At 41.3% G+C, this 20,323-nt stretch overlaps 1 protein-coding gene across 2 annotated transcripts in view; it reads left to right on the top strand.

Annotated features, from left to right (window-relative positions):
- Positions 1-19,875, top strand: part of LOC121537000 (von Willebrand factor C domain-containing protein 2-like) — a 30,775-nt gene extending 10,900 nt beyond the window's left edge. For both annotated transcript variants that reach the window (XM_041844711.2, XM_041844709.2), the window contains 2 exons: positions 2,573-2,702; positions 15,954-19,875. In XM_041844711.2, coding sequence (XP_041700645.1) covers positions 2,573-2,702; positions 15,954-16,105 — 282 coding nt within the window. In that variant the 3' untranslated portion in view covers positions 16,106-19,875. The remainder of the gene's footprint in view (positions 1-2,572; positions 2,703-15,953) is intronic.
- Positions 19,876-20,323: the final 448 nt, after the last annotated feature.

Below are 20,323 nucleotides of genomic sequence, written 5' to 3'. Positions count from 1 at the left end.
CAGGTTTCATGAAAGTCTGTATCATGAAATGGCGTTTTACTAGTTACATGCAGAGGATGCTTGAGTTGTCTGACAGCTCACGTCTTCTAAAGGTTCTGTAAGATCATTATTTCAATGCTACAGTTGTATAGAGATTTCATAGCCCTTTAAATGTATCTTATGTGTTGGAAATGTTGCAGTCAGATTGGTGATTGAGAATTGTTTATGTATGCTGACCAGCACTTAGCCAATAAAGTACTGCAAGCAGACATCCGTTCAATCCCAGGGATGTAACTGAGATTGTTGTTGTTTGTTTAATTCTCTATGGATTGTTTATTTGGTTTTGTTTGGTTAAATCAGGGGACCCCAGACTAGTGCACTGAAAAAACAAGATTTAATCTCACCAGATTACATTTTGTTCAATAACTACGTATTTAGCTATGTTTCATCATCAGTGATATCAGTTATATAACGATTTCAAAGACCTTTAAATATATTTTATCTGTTGGAAATGTTACAAACAGACCAACAGTCTGCAGATAAAAAGTGCTTTATGTGTGCTGACCAGCACCCAGCCAATAAAGTAGTCAGTTCAATCCCAGGGATGCTACTGAGATTCTAGTTATTTGTTCAACTTTGAACAGATTCTCTATGAATTGTGTCTTTGATTTATATTAAAGTAAACTGGTTTGCCTGTCAGGTGAACCAATAGGCCAGCGCACTCAAAACCAAGATTTAATCTCACCAAAGATTTGGTTCTATAGGAATATGGGTAGCAATTTACACAGGATAAAGTGGTAATTACATGGAGATAGTATGGTATTACTAATAGTGAGGTCCGTCTCAGTAAAAGTCATACAGTTTAAGTTGACAATTAAAAACTGCCATTTCACCCTCAGACACAAACTTGTTTGTTTGCTCTTGTTTAACATTGAGTTCAGCACAATTAGGGAGCATGTCCATGGATAAGTTCACAAGTCCTAGGCTCTGAGGCCAAACAGTGTAATTCATTCAATTTGAAGGAATAGACAGTCTCAGTTTGGCAATTACACAATGTACAAAGTTTAAACACCCTGGCTACTGAGAGGGCTCAGGGCTCACCTCTCTCTCTCATCACTACCCTATTGACCCTGACTCACACTCACACACACAAATACTTGTAACAAATATGTGTATTTGTGAGAGGTATTGACATGTTAAATGCACCGAGCTGTCTGTTTGAATTACTGGCACACAGCTCGGACACCCATGCATACCCCACAAGACATGCCACCAGAGGTCTCTTCACATCCCCAAGTCAAGAACAGACTATGGGAGGCGCACAGTACTACACAGAGCCATGACTACATGGAAATCTATTCCACATCAAGTAACTCATGCCAGCAGTAAAATTAGATTTAAAGAACAGATAAAAAACACCTTATGGAACAGCGGGGACTGTGAAGCAACACAACCATAGACACATGCATACAAACACATGATAACATACGCACTATACACACATGTACACATGGATTTTGTGTTATAGATATGTGGTAGTAGAGTAGAGGCCTGAGGGCACACACTTAATATGTTGTGAAATCTGTTATAAAATCTATAACTGCCTTAATTTTATCTTGGCAGCAGCTAATGGGGATCCATAATAAATACAAATACAAATATACACACACACACCAGCCAGCCAGCGAGGCACATCTCTCTATCTGCATCTCAAATGGCTCCCTACTCCCTTTATAGTGCACTAGTTTTGACCAGAGCCCATAGACCTCTGGTCAGAAGTAGTACACTATATAGGGAATAGGGAGCCATTTGAGACGTAGCCAGAGAGATGTTGACTCATACGGAAATGTGTTTAATTGGCACACTTTGGGTGTTGGGCCAGAGAAAAGGCCATCGGGGCTGCAAGGACTTTAAATATTGCTAAAAGGAAACCACTTGCTGTGTGTGAATGTGCAAATGAAAGATAGTTTTGTCATTGTGAATTGCTTTCACTGTAGCTTACAACATTACGGCATACATTCTACACAACAAAAGGCCTGTAGTACAAACTATGATTAAAATGTGGTCAGTGGGTAAACAAACTGTTTCTGCTTATGCAGACATGGCTTGACAACGACTGTTGGAGTTCATTCTGTTTCAAGTGGGTTAAGTTCTCTCAGTCCAATGGAGATACAATATCTATTTTCCAGTAGGAGACCTGGCCATGACATTAGGTAGCAGTTGAATCTCAATAGGTAGAGAGGGGCAATTGGAAACATACCCAGGTTTATGTGGCTTGATTGATATGTTCCAATTCAATCACTCTGTTTTTAGAATGCCCCCCAAGGTTGAGTAGACTAAGCATTGTTTTCAAGTGGAGTTTAAGTGGATTTACAAATTAGTTGTAATGAGTAACCCTACAGACATCTCACTGTGACCATGGGTTGATCTTTTTAATGTTCAGTCGAATAAACCTTGTAGGTTTTCAAGGCTTTTTATTGTCAGGGAAACCAACTTGATATTAACAATGGTAAGATGATTGGTTTTCAAATGCAATTCAAATATCTCTTTCCTCTTTTCTCTCCATTTTCTCCCTCCCCCCCTCTCCCTCCAGCCCTCGCCTTGTGAGTGGTGTCGCTGTGAACCAAATAACGAGGTGCACTGTGTGGTCTCTGACTGTGCCGTCCCAGAGTGTGTCAACCCAGTCTACGAGCCAGAACAGTGCTGTCCCATCTGTAAAAACGGTAAGGGCTCTTCCAGTTGTGTCTTTCGGACACACAAACACACCAGTTTTACTCACAAACTTTTTGTACATCAACCTTACAATTGCATTGCTGGTTGTTGTGTACAGTTGAAGTCGGATGTTTACAAACACTTAGGTTGGAATCATGAAAACTTGTTTTTCAACCACTCCACAAATTTCTTGTTAACAAACTATAGTTTTGGCAAGTCGGTTAGGACTTATCTACTTTGTGCATGACACAAGTAATTTTCCCAACAATTGTTTACAGACATATTATTTCACTTATAATTCCCTGTATCACAATTCCAGTGGGTCAGAAGTTTACATACACTAAGTTCACTGTGCCTTTAAACAGCTTGGAAAATTCCAGTCATGGCTTTAGAAGCTTCTGATAGGCTAATTGACATCATTTGAATCAAATGGAGGTGTACCTGTGGATGTATTTCAAGGCCTACCTTCAAACTCAGTGCCTCTTTGCTTGACATCATGGGAAAATCTAAAACAATCAGCCAAGACCTCAGAAAAAAGATTGTAGACCTCCACAAGTCTGGTTCAACCTTGGGAGCAATTTCCAAACGCCTGAAGGTACCACATTCATCTGTACAAACAATAGTACGCAAGTATAAACACCATGGGACCACGCAGCCGTCATACCACTCAGGAAGGAGACATGTTCTGTCTCCTAGAGATGAACGTACTTTGGTGCGAAAAGTGCAAATCAATCCCAGAACAACAGACCTTGTGAAGATACTGGAGGAAACAGGTACAAAAGTATCTATATCCACAGTAAAACATGTCCTATATCGACATAACTGCCACTGCTCCAAAACCGCCATTAAAAAGCCAGACTACGGTTTGCAACTGCACATGTGGACAAAGATCGTACTTTTTGGAGAAATGTCCTCTGGTCTGATGAAACAAAAATATAACTTTTTGGCCATAATGACCATCGTTATGTTTGGAGGAAAAAGGGGGTTGCTTGCAAGCCGAAGAACACCATCCCAACCGTGAAGCACGGGGGTGGCAGCATCATGCTGTGGGGGTGCTTTGCTGCAGGAGGGACTGGTGCACTTCACAAAATAGATGGCATCATGAGGAAGGAAAATTATGTGGATATATTGAAGCAACATCTCAAGACATCAGTCAGGAAGTTAAAGCTTGGCCGCAAATGGGTCTTCCAAATGGACAATGACCCCAAGCATACTTCCAAAGTAGTGGCAAAATGGCTTAAGGACAACAAAGTCAAGGTATTGGAGTGACCATCACAAATCCCTGACCTCAATCCTATAGAAAATGTGTTGGCAGAACTGAAAAAGCATGTGCGAGGAAGGAGGCCTACAAACCTGACTCCATTACACCCAGCTCTGTCAGGAGGAATGGGCCAAAATTCACCCAACTTATTGAGGGAAGCTTGTGGAAGACTACTCGAAACATTTGACTCAAGTTAAACAATTTAAAGGCAATGCTACCAAATACTAAATTAGTATATGTAAACTTCTGACCCACTGGGAATGTGATGAAAGAAATAAAAGCTAAAATAAATCATTCTCTCTGCTATTATTCTGACATTTCACATTCTTAAAATAAAGTGGTGATCCTAACTGACCTAAGGCAGGGAATCCTTACTAGGATTAAATGTCAGGAATTGTGAAAAGCTGAGTTTAAATGTATTTGGCTAAGGTGTATGTAAACTTCCGACTTCAACTGTATATGTAGGCTGGTAAATCAGACTGACGCTGTGCTCACCATTGTTTCAGAATGATGAACGAGGCTAGTGGAGTTGTATATTTCTTGCTGATCTTGTAGTTTTTTTTTGTGAGTGTAACATTTCCATTTTATTCATTACACATTCATTACACAAATAAACGTGAAACCTGTAACTGTTTCAAACTCAACCAAAATACACACACACACACACACACACACACAACGAATAATTACACTTTGATGACATCGAAACCAACCAAAAGATTATCTCTTTCTCTATGTCTATCTTTTGATGATCAGTCTTCAGTCTCTTTCAGTGTTTTATGTTTTATATCAAAATCATTACCTTGGGGGGCTGCCCGACTGCTAATGAGGACAATACTAACTGCTTTAATTAAATACAACACACTAAGCAGAAAAAACACTGGCTCAGATAGGCCCATTGATTACAGGGCATCCAGAGAGAGCATAACAGTGTGTGTGTGTGTGTGTGTGTGTGTGTGTGTGTGTGTTTGTGTGTGCGCGCGTGTGTGTGTGTGTGTGTGTGTGGGATGCTCGTAATGGGCCCCTGGAGGGCCCTTTATCTCCCTGTTGCCCTGATGCCCTTGTCAGCCGCAACCAATCCCCAAATTATAATTATAGAATTCCGATGGCTCATTGGCTAGTTATAGGAGTCAGGGCAGGAGATATGGCTGAGCCAGCCCAATCCAAGGGGACAGATGTTTTACCTCTGCATGATCGAGAGAGAGAGAGAGAGAGAGAGAGAGAGAGAGAGAGAGAGAGAGAGAGAGAGAGAGAGGTGTGGTCTGGTTGTGGCTCATTTGGTTTCATTAGCCTCAAGGGCTGGATTGATCAATAGACAACTGGGACAATCAAGGATCATGAATGTTATATGCTGGAATGTCATAATTATTTAATTATCATCTGATTATGTATATTTTGTTACCTGAACCAAATATCCACTGTGATGGTATAGTCTTGCTGGTCGGAATTCATGATGATGATTTTGCCGTAGTATAGGCTAACTCTATCAAAGGAAAATGCAATCGAGGGTCTGAACTGATGGTTGATCAAACTAGCTCCAAGTAAACAATGACCAAAAAACACAGAAAAGGCTTTTCAAATGCAAGAGACAGGAAAGGCCTTTTCAGTGCATTCTCAATCAGAAGGAATTCCACACAAGAGTATCCACTCAGGATATTGCTCATAGCAGAATATATAGATAGATAGATAGATAGATAGATAGATAGATAGATAGATAGATAGATAGATAGATAGATAGATAGATAGATAGATAGATAGATAGATAGATAGATAGATAGATAGATAGATAGATAGATAGATAGATAGATAGATAGATAGATAGATAGATAGATAGATAGATATAGATAGATAGATAGATAGATAGATAGATAGATAGATAGATAGATAGATAGATAGATAGATAGATAGATAGATAGATAGATAGATAGATAGATAGATAGATAGATAGATAGATAGATAGATAGATAGATAGATAGATAGATAGATAGATAGATAGATAGATAGATAGATAGATAGATAGATAGATAGATAGATAGATAGATAGATAGATAGATAGATAGATAGATAGATAGATAGATAGATAGATAGATAGATAGATAGATAGATAGATAGATAGATAGATAGATAGATAGATAGATAGATAGATAGATAGATAGATAGATAGATAGATAGATAGATAGATAGATAGATAGATAGATAGATAGATAGATAGATAGATAGATAGATAGATAGATAGATAGATAGATAGATAGATAGATAGATAGATAGATAGATAGATAGATAGATAGATAGATAGATAGATAGATAGATAGATAGATAGATAGATAGATAGATAGATAGATAGATAGATAGATAGATAGATAGATAGATAGATAGATAGAATAAATACAATAAATATATTTCCCAATTTAGACTTCAGAGGAAATCAAAATATTATCTTCCTTAAAATGACTGCGTATTTTCCTTTGTGGCGTAGTTTGACCTATATAGGCTAAGCTCTCTGACAGAGGGTAACGAAGCTGTAAGGTGTACAAGGAAAATGCTAGTACACACACATACACACACACACACACACGAGCGTGCGCGCAACACACAAACATACGATACACACACACACACTCACAGATACCCAAGCACACACATACCCACACACTGGGCCTGCAGCTGGAGGAAGCACTAATCCACACAGACAGGATACGGTGACGCCCTTGTGGCGGTGGCATTTAAAGGAGCCTGCCTGCCATCTCCAGCCCCCTAAGAAACCACGCTCAGCTCTGGCAAGATTATTCTCTTGAGCCTGGAGTGTGTGTGTGTGTGTGTGTGTGTGTGTGCAGGAGGAGTATTTACTGTAATGCTCATTCCTGGTGTACTGTGGGAGGATAGATCCACTCTTGTACCCTATTCCAATTGGACGTCTTTAGGAGTTTGCAGGGGACAGAGAGACATGCCTTTTCAATTCGCCTGCTCTTGAGATGATGGCCAGCTTCAAGCCTACAAAGCCTCCCTCAGATTGGACAGATAGTATGCATACCAAATGGCACCCTATTTACTATATTTACCTATACATTTTAGCCATTTAGGACACGTCCTTATCCAGAGCAACTTACAGTTAGGATACGCAAGTCTCTGAAGCACACGCGGATGTGATCACACACACACACACACACACACACACACTTTCTGATCCCACTGTTTTGCATGCTCACAGAGCTATGCCAAGCTCTGGAAACACATTTCCATATGACCCCTCAGATAACGCGACCAGACTTCCCCGATTTCCAGGGACAGTCCCCGATTTTGGTGGCCTGTCCCTGGCTAGATCTGTCCCCGGAAATGTCCCCGATTAGCCCTCAGAAAGAAAAAAGCAACTCTGAAGTTAAATTGTCGGTGATATTTCAATAATCAAACGCTGTATCCAATCACATTTGCATGTAAAAATTATGTCTAGCCCTGTACCCAACTCGTTTGCTCCCGGCTTTCGCCGCAGACCTTTTAATGAACGTTTGACCAAGTGATACATTATAACTACCGCATGAACAACCATGCCCATGGCCAGAAAGTGCATCCAACAACATAGGCTAAATCAAATTTGGGTGATTCAAAAATTACTAGATTAAGAAAACTGTGGAGGGGTAATCCATTTCTGTGTTATAATTAATTGAAAGGACTATAGCGAAAATTGATTGTTAAATATAGTTCCATGCCATTGTTATTTTTGCGCAGCAAATTTAACTTATATGAATTTGATTTAGATATGGATTTACATGCTGAATAATGTAAATGTAGCCTACATAAAGTTGTTTTTCAGTTTTACAGTGGAAATACACATGGGAATTTGCTAGTCTTATCAGCTTCTGTCTATTACTGTTCATCTGACCTGTCTGTCACTGTAACTTCCTGGTGGACACTCATGTGACAACATAGAGACAGCTGTGAACAGGTAACATGCATCCCTGTTGACAGCCCTGACAGACAAGCATTGGCTTTGAATGGCGCAACGTCCTAAAGTCCCAGAGCCTTGTCTTGTCCATCTTCTGCAGTGATAGGCAGTGGAGACTGTGTCCTTGCTTGTGGATGCGTCCCAAATGGCACCATATTCTCTTTATAGTGCACTACTTTTGAACAGGGCGCTGGTCAAAAGTAGTGCACTATAAAGGGAATAGGGTGTCATTTGGGAAGCATCCTGTGCCTTCCTCCTGCTGTGACTCTCCAGTTGTAAACAACCACACTTGGCAGGGCTGCTCGATGCCCACTTCTCTCATCAACCTCTGCCTGGTTTGTCTGTAAACCATGCCAGCTATACTAAGGGTGGATGGTGGATCAATGGGAGTTAGGGCTTGGCAACAGTTCGCTTATGATGTGTCCATTGAGGTACAGGTCAATCTATGGGCTTTTATCATGTCTGAGTAGACCAGGAGAGGAGAGTGTTCCTGGGCATAAATGAGGCTGAGGTGGTTAAGGTGTTGGAAGCAGGTGGTGGTAGAAAATGATTGTTGAATTGTTGTAATGTGCGTAATGTTTTTTATGCAGACATCATTACAGGAGAGGAGACTCGTCCTGGGCGTAGATGAGGGTGAGTTAAGGTGGTGGGTAAGGTGTTGGAAGCAGGTAGTAGACTAGAGGGTTTTTGGTGTGTTATATATTGGATCATGCCATTAGGTTTGTTTGGTCCAGCAGATACTGGTTATGATTTGGTTTACAGTAGTCTCACAAGGTGTTGGAAGCAGGTGATAGACTAGAGGGTGTTTGGTGTATTATATATTTAAAGTGATGTGTTCACTCGAGTATTACGTGAAAAAGCCAGAAATTGAGATTTGGTCCATGGGGCATTTTCTGGATGCCTGGCTCTCTGTTAAACCCTTGACTTGAATCAATAGCGTACCCTGAGGAAGAAGAATAAGAGACTATACTACTATCATTAAGGACTGCTTACTGTAGGCCTAAAGCAGGGTTGGGCTCAATTCGAATTGAAGGCGGTCAATTCAAGAAGTGATTTGAGTAAAAGATTCAGAAATTTTTTAACTTTTGAAATAAATAGTTTTAAAAAGTACTTTTCAGTTTATTGAAGAGTCATTGAAAATAAATGTCATTTTTTCCATTATTGAATTTAATTTGAGTTTACTTCCTGAATTGACTGCCTTCAATTTGAATTGAGCCTGGAGACAAGATATTAGAATGCAATAAATATTAGACCTTCGAGAAACACTGAAGTTTTGTGATTGCATATTTAGAATTCTGCTGGTTCATGTCCCCCATGTTTTTTTATTTTTATTTCACCTTTATTTAACCAGGTAAGCCAGTTTAGAACAAGTTCTCATTTACAACTGCGACCTGGCCAAGATAAAGCAAAGCAGTGCGTTAAAAACAACAACATAGAGTTACATATGGGGTAAAAAAACAAAAAGTCAAAAAATACAACAGAAAATATATATATATACAGTGTGTGCAAATGTAGCAAGTTATGGAGGTAAGACAATAAATAGGCTATAGTGCAAAATAATTACAATTAGTATTAACACTGGAATGCTAGATGTGCAAGAGATTATGTGCAAATAGAGATACTGGGGTGCAAAAGAGCAAAATAAATAACAATATAGGGATGAGGTAGTTGGGTGGGCTAATTTCAGATGGGCTGTGAACAGGTGCAGTGATCGGTAAGGTGCTCTGACAACTGATGCTTAAAGTTAGTGAGGGAGATAAGAGTCTCCAGCTTCAGAGATTTTTGCAATTTGTTCCAGTCATTGGCAGCAGAGAACTGGAAGGAATGGCGGCCAAAGGTGTTGGCTTTGGGGATGACCAGTGAGATATACCTGCTGGAGCGCAGACTACGGGTGGGTGCTGCTATGGTGACCAATGAGCTAAGATAAGGCGGGGATTTGCCTAGCAGTGATTTATAGATGGCCTGGAGCCAGTGGGTTTGACGACGAACATGTAGTGAGGACCAGCCAACAAGAGCGTACAGGTCACAGTGGTGGGTAGTGTATGGGGCTTTGGAGACAAAACGGATGGCACTGTGATAGACTACATCCAATTTGCTGAGTAGAGTGTTGGAGGCTATTTTGTAAATGACATCGCCGAAGTCAAGGATCGGTAGGATAGTCAGTTTTACGAGGGCATGTTTGGCAGCATGAGTGAAGGAGGCTTTGTTGGGAAATAGGAAGCCGGTTCTAGATTTAACTTTGGATTGGAGATTCTTAATGTGAGTCTGGAAGGAGAGTTTACAGTCTAACCAGACACCTAGGTATTTGTAGTTGTCCACATACTCTAGGTCAGACCCGTCGAGAGTAGTGATTCTAGTCGGGTGGGCGGGTGCCAGCAGCGTTCGATTGAAGAGCATGCATTTAGTTTTACTAGTGTTTAAGAGCAGTTGGAGGCTACTGAAGGAGTGTTGTATGGCATTGAAGCTCGTTTGGAGGTTTGTTAACACAGTGTCCAATGAAGGGCCAGATGTATACAAAATGGTGTCGTCTGCGTAGAGGTGGATCTGAGAGTCACCAGCAGCAAGAGCGACATCATTGATATACACGGAGAAAAGAGTCGGCCCAAGAATTGAACCCTGTGGCACCCCCATAGAGACTGCCATAGGTCCAGACAACAGGCCCTCCGATTTGACACATTGAACTCTATCTGAGAAGTAGTTGGTGAACCAGGCGAGGCAGTCATTTGAGAAACCAAGGCTATTTAGTCTGCCAATAAGAATGCGGTGGTTGACAGAGTCGAAAGCCTTGGCCAGGTCGATGAAGACGGCTGCACAGTACTGTCTATTATCGATCGCAGTTATAATATCGTTTAGGACCTTGAGCGTGGCTGAAGTGCACCCATGACCAGCTCGGAAACCGGATTGCATAGCGGAGAAGGTACGGTGGGATTCGAAATGGTCGGTGATCTGTTTGTTAACTTGGCTTTCAAATACTTTCGAAAGGCAGGGCAGGATGGATATAGGTCTGTAACAGTTTGGATCTAGAGTGTCACCCCTTTGAAGAGGGGGATGACCGCGGCAGCTTTCCAATCTCTGGGGATCTCAGACGTTACGAAAGAGAGGTTGAACAGGCTAGTAATAGGGGTTGCGACAATTTCGGCGGCTAGTTTTAGAAAGAAAGGGTCCAGATTGTCTAGCCCAACTGATTTGTAGGGGTCCAGATTTTGCAGCTCTTTCAGAACATCAGCTGTTTGAATTTGTGTGAAGGAGAAGCGGGGGGGGGGGCATGGGCAAGTTGCAGCGGAGGGTGCAGAGTTGGTGGCCGGGGTAGTGGTAGCCAGGTGGAAAGCATGGCCAGCCGTAGCAAAATGCTTGTTGAAATTCTCGATTATTGTAAATTTATCGGTGGTGATAGTGTTTCCTACCCTCAGTGCAGTGGGCAGCTGGGAGGAAGTGCTCTTATTCTCCATGGACTTTACAGTGTCCCAAAACTTTTTGGAGTTAGTGCTACAGGATGCAAATTTCTGTTTCAAAAAGTTAGCCTTTGCTTTCCTGACTGCTTGTGTATATTGGTTCCTATGTGTGGGGCTTGTATCCTATTATATTGTGTAGAAGTCTATTATTACTGTTTTTACTAATGATCACTCCAAACTCATGATATTATCCTATGTGGCTTGAACAGACAGAGTCAAGGGTGCATTTGAAATGGGACCCATTCCTTAAATAGTGCACTACTTTTGACCTGATCATTTTGGACAATGACAAGGTCATTGTGAATTTGCTGATCACACAAATCAATCAGTAAAGCCATTTCTCTGAGAGTAGGTGGAAGTGTTCTGCTGCTAGAAACGATCCTCAGTATAGGTTTGGACTGAAAGGCCCGCCCTTCCCCGAATCTAGACGGTTTTATAGATCTCTGTTGGACTGTTTAAAAGAGCGGCTCCAAAGTCACCGTCACACCAATTGAGCCACTGATTGCTTCGTTTTAATGATTAAAACTGGAGAGAGAAAATTCCTGCCACCACCTGCATGCTCTCCTGTAGCAGAAGAATGAAAAGGTGCTGCTTCCTGAAGATTGTGAGTACAAAACCTGAATACTAAAATCTATCACTGTGGTTGTTGTGTAGAATAGTTATTTATGAGATTGCAAGGGTAGTGGAAATGATGAATCCTTGGCTACATCCCGGTTTATATATCTCCATGCTCCCAAAGTGTGCACTTGTTCTCCTTCCTCCCAGAGTGTGCACTTGTTCACTTCCCTGCACTGATTTGAAATTAAATGACTGGTATACAAAATATGGTGGAAACTCCCACTAACCCATGCCTCCACCAATCCAATGCCTTTAGATTTTTGCAAAGTAGTGAACGAGTGCACACTTCAGATGAAAGGAGATCTTATTAGGACGCACCCATAGAAGGCAGCAGGGTAGGTCATTCACAAGCCATCTGATTATCAAAATCACAATCTGGAGATAATTAGCTTTTCCGTAGATATTAAATAAATCTTGGGATAAAAGGAACACATATCTTATCTGAAGAAAAAAGGGAACCGCAAAACTAATGTAAACTCAAGGAAAAACAGATTCCGCCTTAATCGTTTATCAGGATTATTTGCTGGTGTAATAAGATGTTGGTATGGTGTATGGTAGGCTATTGTGTGCTGGGAAGTTCTGTTCGAGGAAGACTTTCTAGAGAAGCTGTTAGGCTTTCCTAATCTTAGCACCCAGAACCAAATCTCACGTGCACGCTGAGCAACATTAATTGTTAAGTCTGTCGCAAGTAGGGTTGCAAAGCTACTGGTAATTACCTAAGTTACCAGAATCTTTAGTAATTTTGGTAATTAACAGAAAATCTATGGCGATCTATTGTAAATTTGGTCATTTATATTTAAAAATAATAATAAAGGATTCATATACAGTATATTAAGAATTGTGTTATATCTGTGTCTAAATTGTCGATTAGCTTCTAGTAGATAGACCATATGGTTGAACGTAACTAGCCTAATTCATGTAAAAATATCTAATCAACACTGGCATTATTTTCAGTTAATTTTGCAACTCTTCCAACTATTGACTTTTCTTCACAACTGCCACCAGTTTAACACAAAATACATGTTGACATAATAAAATAAATAAAAGTGTGTAAAAAAAATAAAGGATATGTCATGCCGACACCAATGGTATTCACTAAGTTGATGGTTTATATTTAGGATAATGTTTTACAGCTCTGTCATTTATTTTTATTTTTATCATCTTATTGAATTATTATATATATTTTACATGTGATAAGGCCACACAGAGGGTCAGAGATAATTACAGACACCTGTGACACCACTAGATGTCTTGTGATAGATGACATAAAATCCTTGAAAGATACCAAAATTCTGGTAGTTTACTGGTAAACTTGTAAAGTTTCCAGTAATATACCCTCCCTTTGCAACTCTAGTTAAAAGAGACTAGTAGGAATATGATGTAGGGAAGCTTTGTGTTTGAAGAATATTTTCTAGAAAGACTGAGAGGCCTTTCCATGCAGACTGTAGCTCTGTGTTAGCTTTGTATTTGAGGAAGGAGAGCTGAGGCCATGAAATGCAGAATGTACAGTGCCTTGCAAAAGTATTCATCCCCCTTGGTGTTTTTCCTATTTTGTTGCATTACAACCTGTAATTTAAATGGATATTATTTGGATTTCATGTAATGGACATACACAAAATAGTCAAAATTGGTGAAGTGAAATGAAAAATATCACTTGTTTCAAAAAATTCAAAAGAATAAATAACGGAAAAGTGGTGCGTGCATATGTATTCACCCCATTTGCTATGAAGCCCCTAAATAAGATCTGGTGCAAACAATTACCTTCAGAAGTAACATAATTAGTTAAATAAAGTCCACCTGTGTGCAATCTAAGTGTCACATGATCTGTCACATGATCTCAGTATATATACACCTGTTCTGAAAGGCCCCAGAGTCTGCAACACCACTAAGCAAGGGGCACCACCAAGCAATCGGCACCATGAAGACCAAGGAGCTCTACAAACAGGTCAGGGACAAAGTTGTGGAGAAGTACAGATCAGGGTTGGGTTCTAAAAAAATATCTGAAACTTTGAACGTCCCAAGGAGCACCATTAAATCCATTATTAAAAAAATGAAAAGAATATGGCACCACAACAAACCTGCCAAGAGAGGACTGCCCACCAAAACTCACGGACCAGGCAAGGAGGGCATTAATCAGAGAGACAACAAAGAGACCAAAAATAACCCTGAAGGAGCTGCAAAGCTCCACAACGGAGATTGGAGTATTGTCCATAGGACCACCTTAAGCCGTACACTCCACAGAGCTGGGCTTTAAGGAAGAGTGGCCAGACAAAAGCCATTGCTTAAAGACAAAATTAAGCAAACACATTTGGTGTTTGCCAAAAGCCATGTGGGAGACTCCCCAAACATATGGAAGAAGGTACTCTGGTCAGATGAGACTAAAATTTTGCTTTTTGGCCATCAAGGAAAATGCTTTGTCTGGCGCAAACCCAACACCTCTCATCACCCCGAGAACACCATCCCCATAGTGAAGCATGGTGGTGGCAGCATCATCGGCAGGGACTGGGAAGCTGGTCAGAATTGAAGGAATGATGGATGGGATGGCGCTAGACACAGGGAAATTCTTGAGGAAAACCTGTTTCAGTCTTCCAGAGATTTGAGACTGGGACGGAGGTTCACCTTCCAGCAGGACAATGACCCTAAGCATACTGCTAAAGCAACACTTGAGTGGTTCAAGGGGAAACCTTTAAATGTCTTTGAATGGCCTAGTCAAAGTCCAGACCTCAATCCAATTGAGAATCTGTGGTATGACTTAAAGATTGCTGTACACCAGCGGGACCCATCCAACTTGAAGGAGCTGGAGCAGTTTTGCCTTGAAGAATGGGCAAAAATCCCAGTGGATAGATGTGCCAAGTTTATAGAGACATACCCCAAGAGACTTGCAGCTGTAATTGCTGCAAAAGGTGGCTCTACAAAGTATTGACTTTGGGGGGTGAATAGTTATGCACGCTCAAGTTCAGTTTTTTTGTCTTATTTCTTGTTTGATTCACATTAAAACATAATTTGCATCTTCCAAGTGGTTGGCATGTTGTGTAAATCAATTTTTTTTAAATTTTTAGTCATTTAGCAGACGCTCTAATCCAGAGCGACTTACAGTTATACATACTGGCCCCCCGTCGGAATCGAACCCACAACCCTGGCGCTGCAAACGCCATGCTCTACCAACTGAGCTACATCCCTGCCGGCCATTCCATCCCCTACCCTGGACGACGCTGGGCTAATTGTGCGCCGCCCCATGGGTCTCCCGGTCACGGCCGGCTACGACAGAGCCTGGATACGAACCAGGATCTCTAGTGGCACAGCTAGCACTGAGATGCAGTGCCTTAGACCACTGCGCCACTCGGGAGACAAACCCCCCCAAAATCCATTTTAATTCCAGGTTGTAAGGCAACAATATAGGAAAAATGCCAAGGGGGGTGAATACTTTTGCAAGCCACTGTAGCTCTGTGTTCAGGAGGGTCTTTCCACAGAGGTTGAGGAGGCCTTTCCATGTAGACTAGGAGTGATTAACAGCATCTCCCTCCTGCCTCTCAAAGCAGCTTTCTCTGTGTGTGTGTGTGTGTGTATATGTGTGTGTGTGTGTATGTGCGCGTGTATATACTCCAGCCCTCTCTGTGCTGCCAAGCTGCCGCCTGCCCTGTCTGCCAGCCTCCTCTCCTCCTCCTCTCTCCTCCTCTGCTCGCGGCGCATTAGGATGCAAAGCGTTCTACGTCGAGGGAGAGCCAGGCTAACAAAAGCGCTTTAGTGTTGCAAAAACAAGCCCATCGGTGCATGCCCGTGAAAGGATCTGTGCGTCGGTTCTGACTTCAAAACTCCCCAGGCAGGGTTCTCCACATCACTCTGCCATCGTCTTCTAACAGAACCCCCCCGAGAGAACCACCACCACACTCATTTCTCCTTCTCTCTACCCCCCCCTTTCCCCCTTTCTTCCTTCTCTCTCTCTCTCTCCCTCCTTCTCTTTTCGCTCTCGTCCTTTCCTCCCATGAGGCAGGTCCAAATTGCTTTGCTGGAACGACGATCATCCCAGCCGGTATTGAAGTGAAGGTGGACGACTGCACCATCTGCCGCTGTCACAATGGGGACTGGTGGAAGCCAGCACAGTGCCTGCGCCGGGAGTGCCTCAACGGCCAGACGTTGTCATAGAAACCCCGCCGGGGACGGTGTCGGTGATGTGCGGTCAGGGAGCGGTCCTGCCTGCTGCCGTGGCAAACCAACAAAACCCTCATCTTGTGTTATTGATATGATGGACAGGACAGGAGCACAATTCCTTGGCAACTTTGGCTAGGAGACTGAATAACTAGCTGAAATGAAAAGCTCTCGTACACAGTACCTACACACTACCACTACCACAACTTTAAACACAGAGGAGAGGAGAGAGCAGGAGGAGGAACTTTTATTGAGACTGTTTTTTTCCTGTTTTGACTGTCTGACTATATATATTTTCTGATAATTACTTCTTGCTTCTGCTGCTTATAAACACAATATATTTCATGAACTAATTTCCTCCTAACTGTTGGCACTGTTAAAATGCTCAGTTGTTTTCTGTAAGTCTGTAAACTTGATGTAGCTGTCACTCACTCACTTACAGGTGTTTTGAAATTAGATCTAGAGGGTTTAACAGGACACAATGACCAGATAACCAGTAAGCACACAATTCATGGCGCTTTTAGCAAAAATGGGGCTGGGGTTTCAATCGAATAAGTGAGATGTCTTCATCACGCTGCTCCACTATGATTTACAATGGTCACCCAAGGAGATCACTCACAGCTGTTGGCTTCTCACTTCTTGTATGATCTCTGTATGAGTCAATAACACGAGTTCACTCTTGAGGATGGGGTCACTGAAATGAATGAATGACATACAATGTCAGCATCCTGATGTGTCATCTGGGCTGGCAAAAGCTGCATAACCACAAACAGATCCCTTCAGTTACAGTATTTACAACACAGAATATTCTTTGAGGTGCTCTTCTCTGCATGGGGAGAATGGAGGCCAGTTTTATCCAATATATCCAACCGATACATTAGTAAGTGATAAAAGTTACTGGAAAAAGTAAAAAAGGGAACCAACTTTACTTATTACAGGAGTTGAAATAAGGAATTTAGTTAGAAGCCATGCAACCCATAACAGAGGGGGTAAAAACTGCTCCAGCATCAATACACTACCGGGGCCATTCCTCTTGGCTTAATTGCCTTTATTGTTTTCCCTGAAGGCCCAAACCAACAAAAAATATTCCTCAGAGCGAACAGCTTGAACTTGATATCGAAGCAATTAGCGAGCCAAGCAGCGGCCTGCTTTCATTTCCCTTAATCAAGGAGTATTCAGGCCGGGCCTCTCTGCACTCAGCAGTATGCCGCCCGCATTTTGTCTGCAAGCAGAAGCCAAGCACCCAGCACACTTGGCAAGAACTCTGAGAGAGACAAAGGGGAAATCTGCATATGTCTTCTTGATGCTTCAAAGCAAAGGAGCACTCACACACACACACACACACACACACACACACGTATGCACACACATACTTGTATGCACACCCTTTCATCCTCTATAGGCCCATACATATAGTCCTGGCAATTCATTTTCACCTTAAAAAATGTTTATACACTGCACCCCAAGAAGAAGCACTTAAGCCAATAAGGCTCTCGCCGAGATAAAAAAGCTCCTCTCCTCCTGTCTATAGATTACACAATAGATTCTGTTTGAGCTAATGCATTGCTTTGCCTATATATTCCTATTGGTTTCAGCATCACACTCCAACCAACCCCACCCATAACCTGGGTAGCGTGCACAACCCACGCTCTCTTTCTTTTTGAAATGATGAATACTAGTCATTATTCAAAGGCGAATTTCCTACTAAGCCCATGCAATTTATCACTGATGCTTTTTGTGTGTGCTTCAGTGTAAATCCATTCCTGTTAACCTTTTAGAAGCTATTCCTCCTGTTTGATGGATGAACTACTTAATAACGCCTTCCAGCTCCTGGTAATGAGACAGAAATGAACACAGGAGACCCCTGACTAGAGGAGGAGGAATAGAATATCACATAGTCTACATCCCTAATGGCACCCCATTTCCTATGGGCCCTGGTCAAAAGTAGTGCACTATAGAGGGAATAGGGTCCCATTTGGGACACAACCAACATATACATTACCTAATGAGCCTCCCCTCCCAAACACATCTCTGTCTGCAGTGCAGCCACTGTATTGTAGACTACATTCTGTTCTACTCAGCTGCCTGCAGTCTTTTTACTATTGAATTATGGGGAATTCAGATGATGAACGAATGAGGGAAACTGACTTAAATTCCGGTTGCATCATTATGGTCAGAGTTGCTCAGGTCATTTTGATCATGACCTTGGCTCGTGATGAATGAGTCATTCATAATGAGAAGAGAGACTGCATTTATCAAGCCAGAATACCTACACAGACAGTATATACCTACACATCACTCTACAGGTCCATACATTGTATGCGACTCCATGACACCTTTAGACAGCTTTATCAGTCATCTCTTTTAATTAGGTCTATCATAGGCCTGATATCTGGGATTTTCTCTTCAGTGTGTCATTCATTTTTATGACTGGATATAGATTCTTGTTTTGTCCTTGTCCTCCTTTATTATTTTGTGTATCTTGTATAGAACTAGGCCACTAGCTATCTTTTAATTTCTCGCCTAATGTTTTTTAGCCCTTTTTTTTATTTTATTTTAAAGCTTTTATCTTTTAATGTTTGCCCTCAATGTCAAAGAGCTTTGTGATTTACGTCTGTAAACAAAAAGTGCTCTACAAATGCAATGTATTATTATCATAACAATGCACATACAGTATACAGCTCTGGGGATAGGGAAGGGATCCTCGAGGGGTCGTGTGGGGTGTAGGGTCAGCAGTGACCCCTTAGTAACTCCCTCAAGCTCATGCAGAGCAGACCCTCCGGTCTAAGATCATGTTGAAATAACCTATCTCACAAATATATTGATAATCACTTATTCTGATACTTACGCTATATTGACATTCACATTTTTGTTTGTCTCATGAACAGTTGTACAATGGGTTACTACAGGGAGCTTTCAAAGTAGTCCAACTGTTCAGTGACCTTCCAATTCGATATGAAAATATTCAGAAGTGTGCATTAGATTTTGAATCCAACTCTGAGACTCCAGCTGGAGTCAAGAATTAGCCTTCAGTAATAGGTTAAAAAATGTATCAAAAGATAGTCTGAGGGAGCAGTCAATATCCCTGTTCATTTTCTGTTCATAAAAGAGTCTGGTCTTTTGTGTTTCTGGCCCTGAAAGTCTAGCCTACTACTCATGCACTCACCCGCCTGCCAACCAACTCCAAACACTGCTCATTCACCGCCTGTCGCCATGCTGTAAAGGTGTACCATACCATTGCTCTTTTCAGGAGACACAGACTTATTGTAGCTGGACGATATGAAAGATTGTTATATTGCTTTAAAAAAAAAAAAACACTGTTACATAAAGTGTGCCTGAAAAACCAACAGAGTACTATCTAATAAGGAGAGAAAAACACATTAAACAAATTGTATTATTACATGGGCACTGGGGGTTAATCCTAAAGATGATACAAATATTAACTCTGATTGTTATAATTTAATGTTATATTGAATTAGAGCCAGAAATTATAATAATAAAATAAAGACAGGGTTTGGTTGGAAGTAACAAGACACACACACACACACCTCTACACCACAGTTTAGAAGACATAGTGGGTACATCTAACCAAACACTCCAAATGTTTATTCCAAATGAAATGAAACAACCCTTGGTGCCCTTCATAGTGTATAATAACTTGTAAATACCTTCAAAACGTATTGTGTGTGTTCTGGAAATCAGAGGTGGAGAAAAGAAAATGTGTATTATTTATGAAGACAAAAACTATTTTGTTAAAGACTGAAAAATAAGTGTTATTATACAGCAAAGGTGTGTGTGTTGTTCTTTCTTCTATTGCCCAGGAGGAAACCCACTCCTACCACCTACTGTCCTCCACATCTCTACTCAGGCTCAGGGTGAGAGTGCACAGATTGCAGATACTGCAATTCTTCACCACTTTATTGTAGGAAAGGTAACCCCTTGTTCAAAATATGACCTCTGAATGAAACGTATGGTCTGTAATTCCCTGCACCACAAATGAGAGAAACATGTTGGGGTGTGTGTTAACATTTTACTTCCAATTCTTCACCACTGACATGGACAATATTTTATATGACTTACATCTGAAGCATCATGCTCCTTCACATCCCCATGTATTTGGGAGCAAGAGAACAGAATGTAGCTCGCTAGCTCCCCACAACCTACTAACACCAGTCAGACAAACCATTCAGAGGTCAGAAAATAACTCTTAGGAGG

Source organism: Coregonus clupeaformis, chromosome 23, assembly GCF_020615455.1.
Source record: "Coregonus clupeaformis isolate EN_2021a chromosome 23, ASM2061545v1, whole genome shotgun sequence".
Classification (NCBI taxonomy): Eukaryota; Metazoa; Chordata; class Actinopteri; order Salmoniformes; family Salmonidae; genus Coregonus; species Coregonus clupeaformis.
This window is presented reverse-complemented; position numbering and strand designations above follow the sequence as displayed.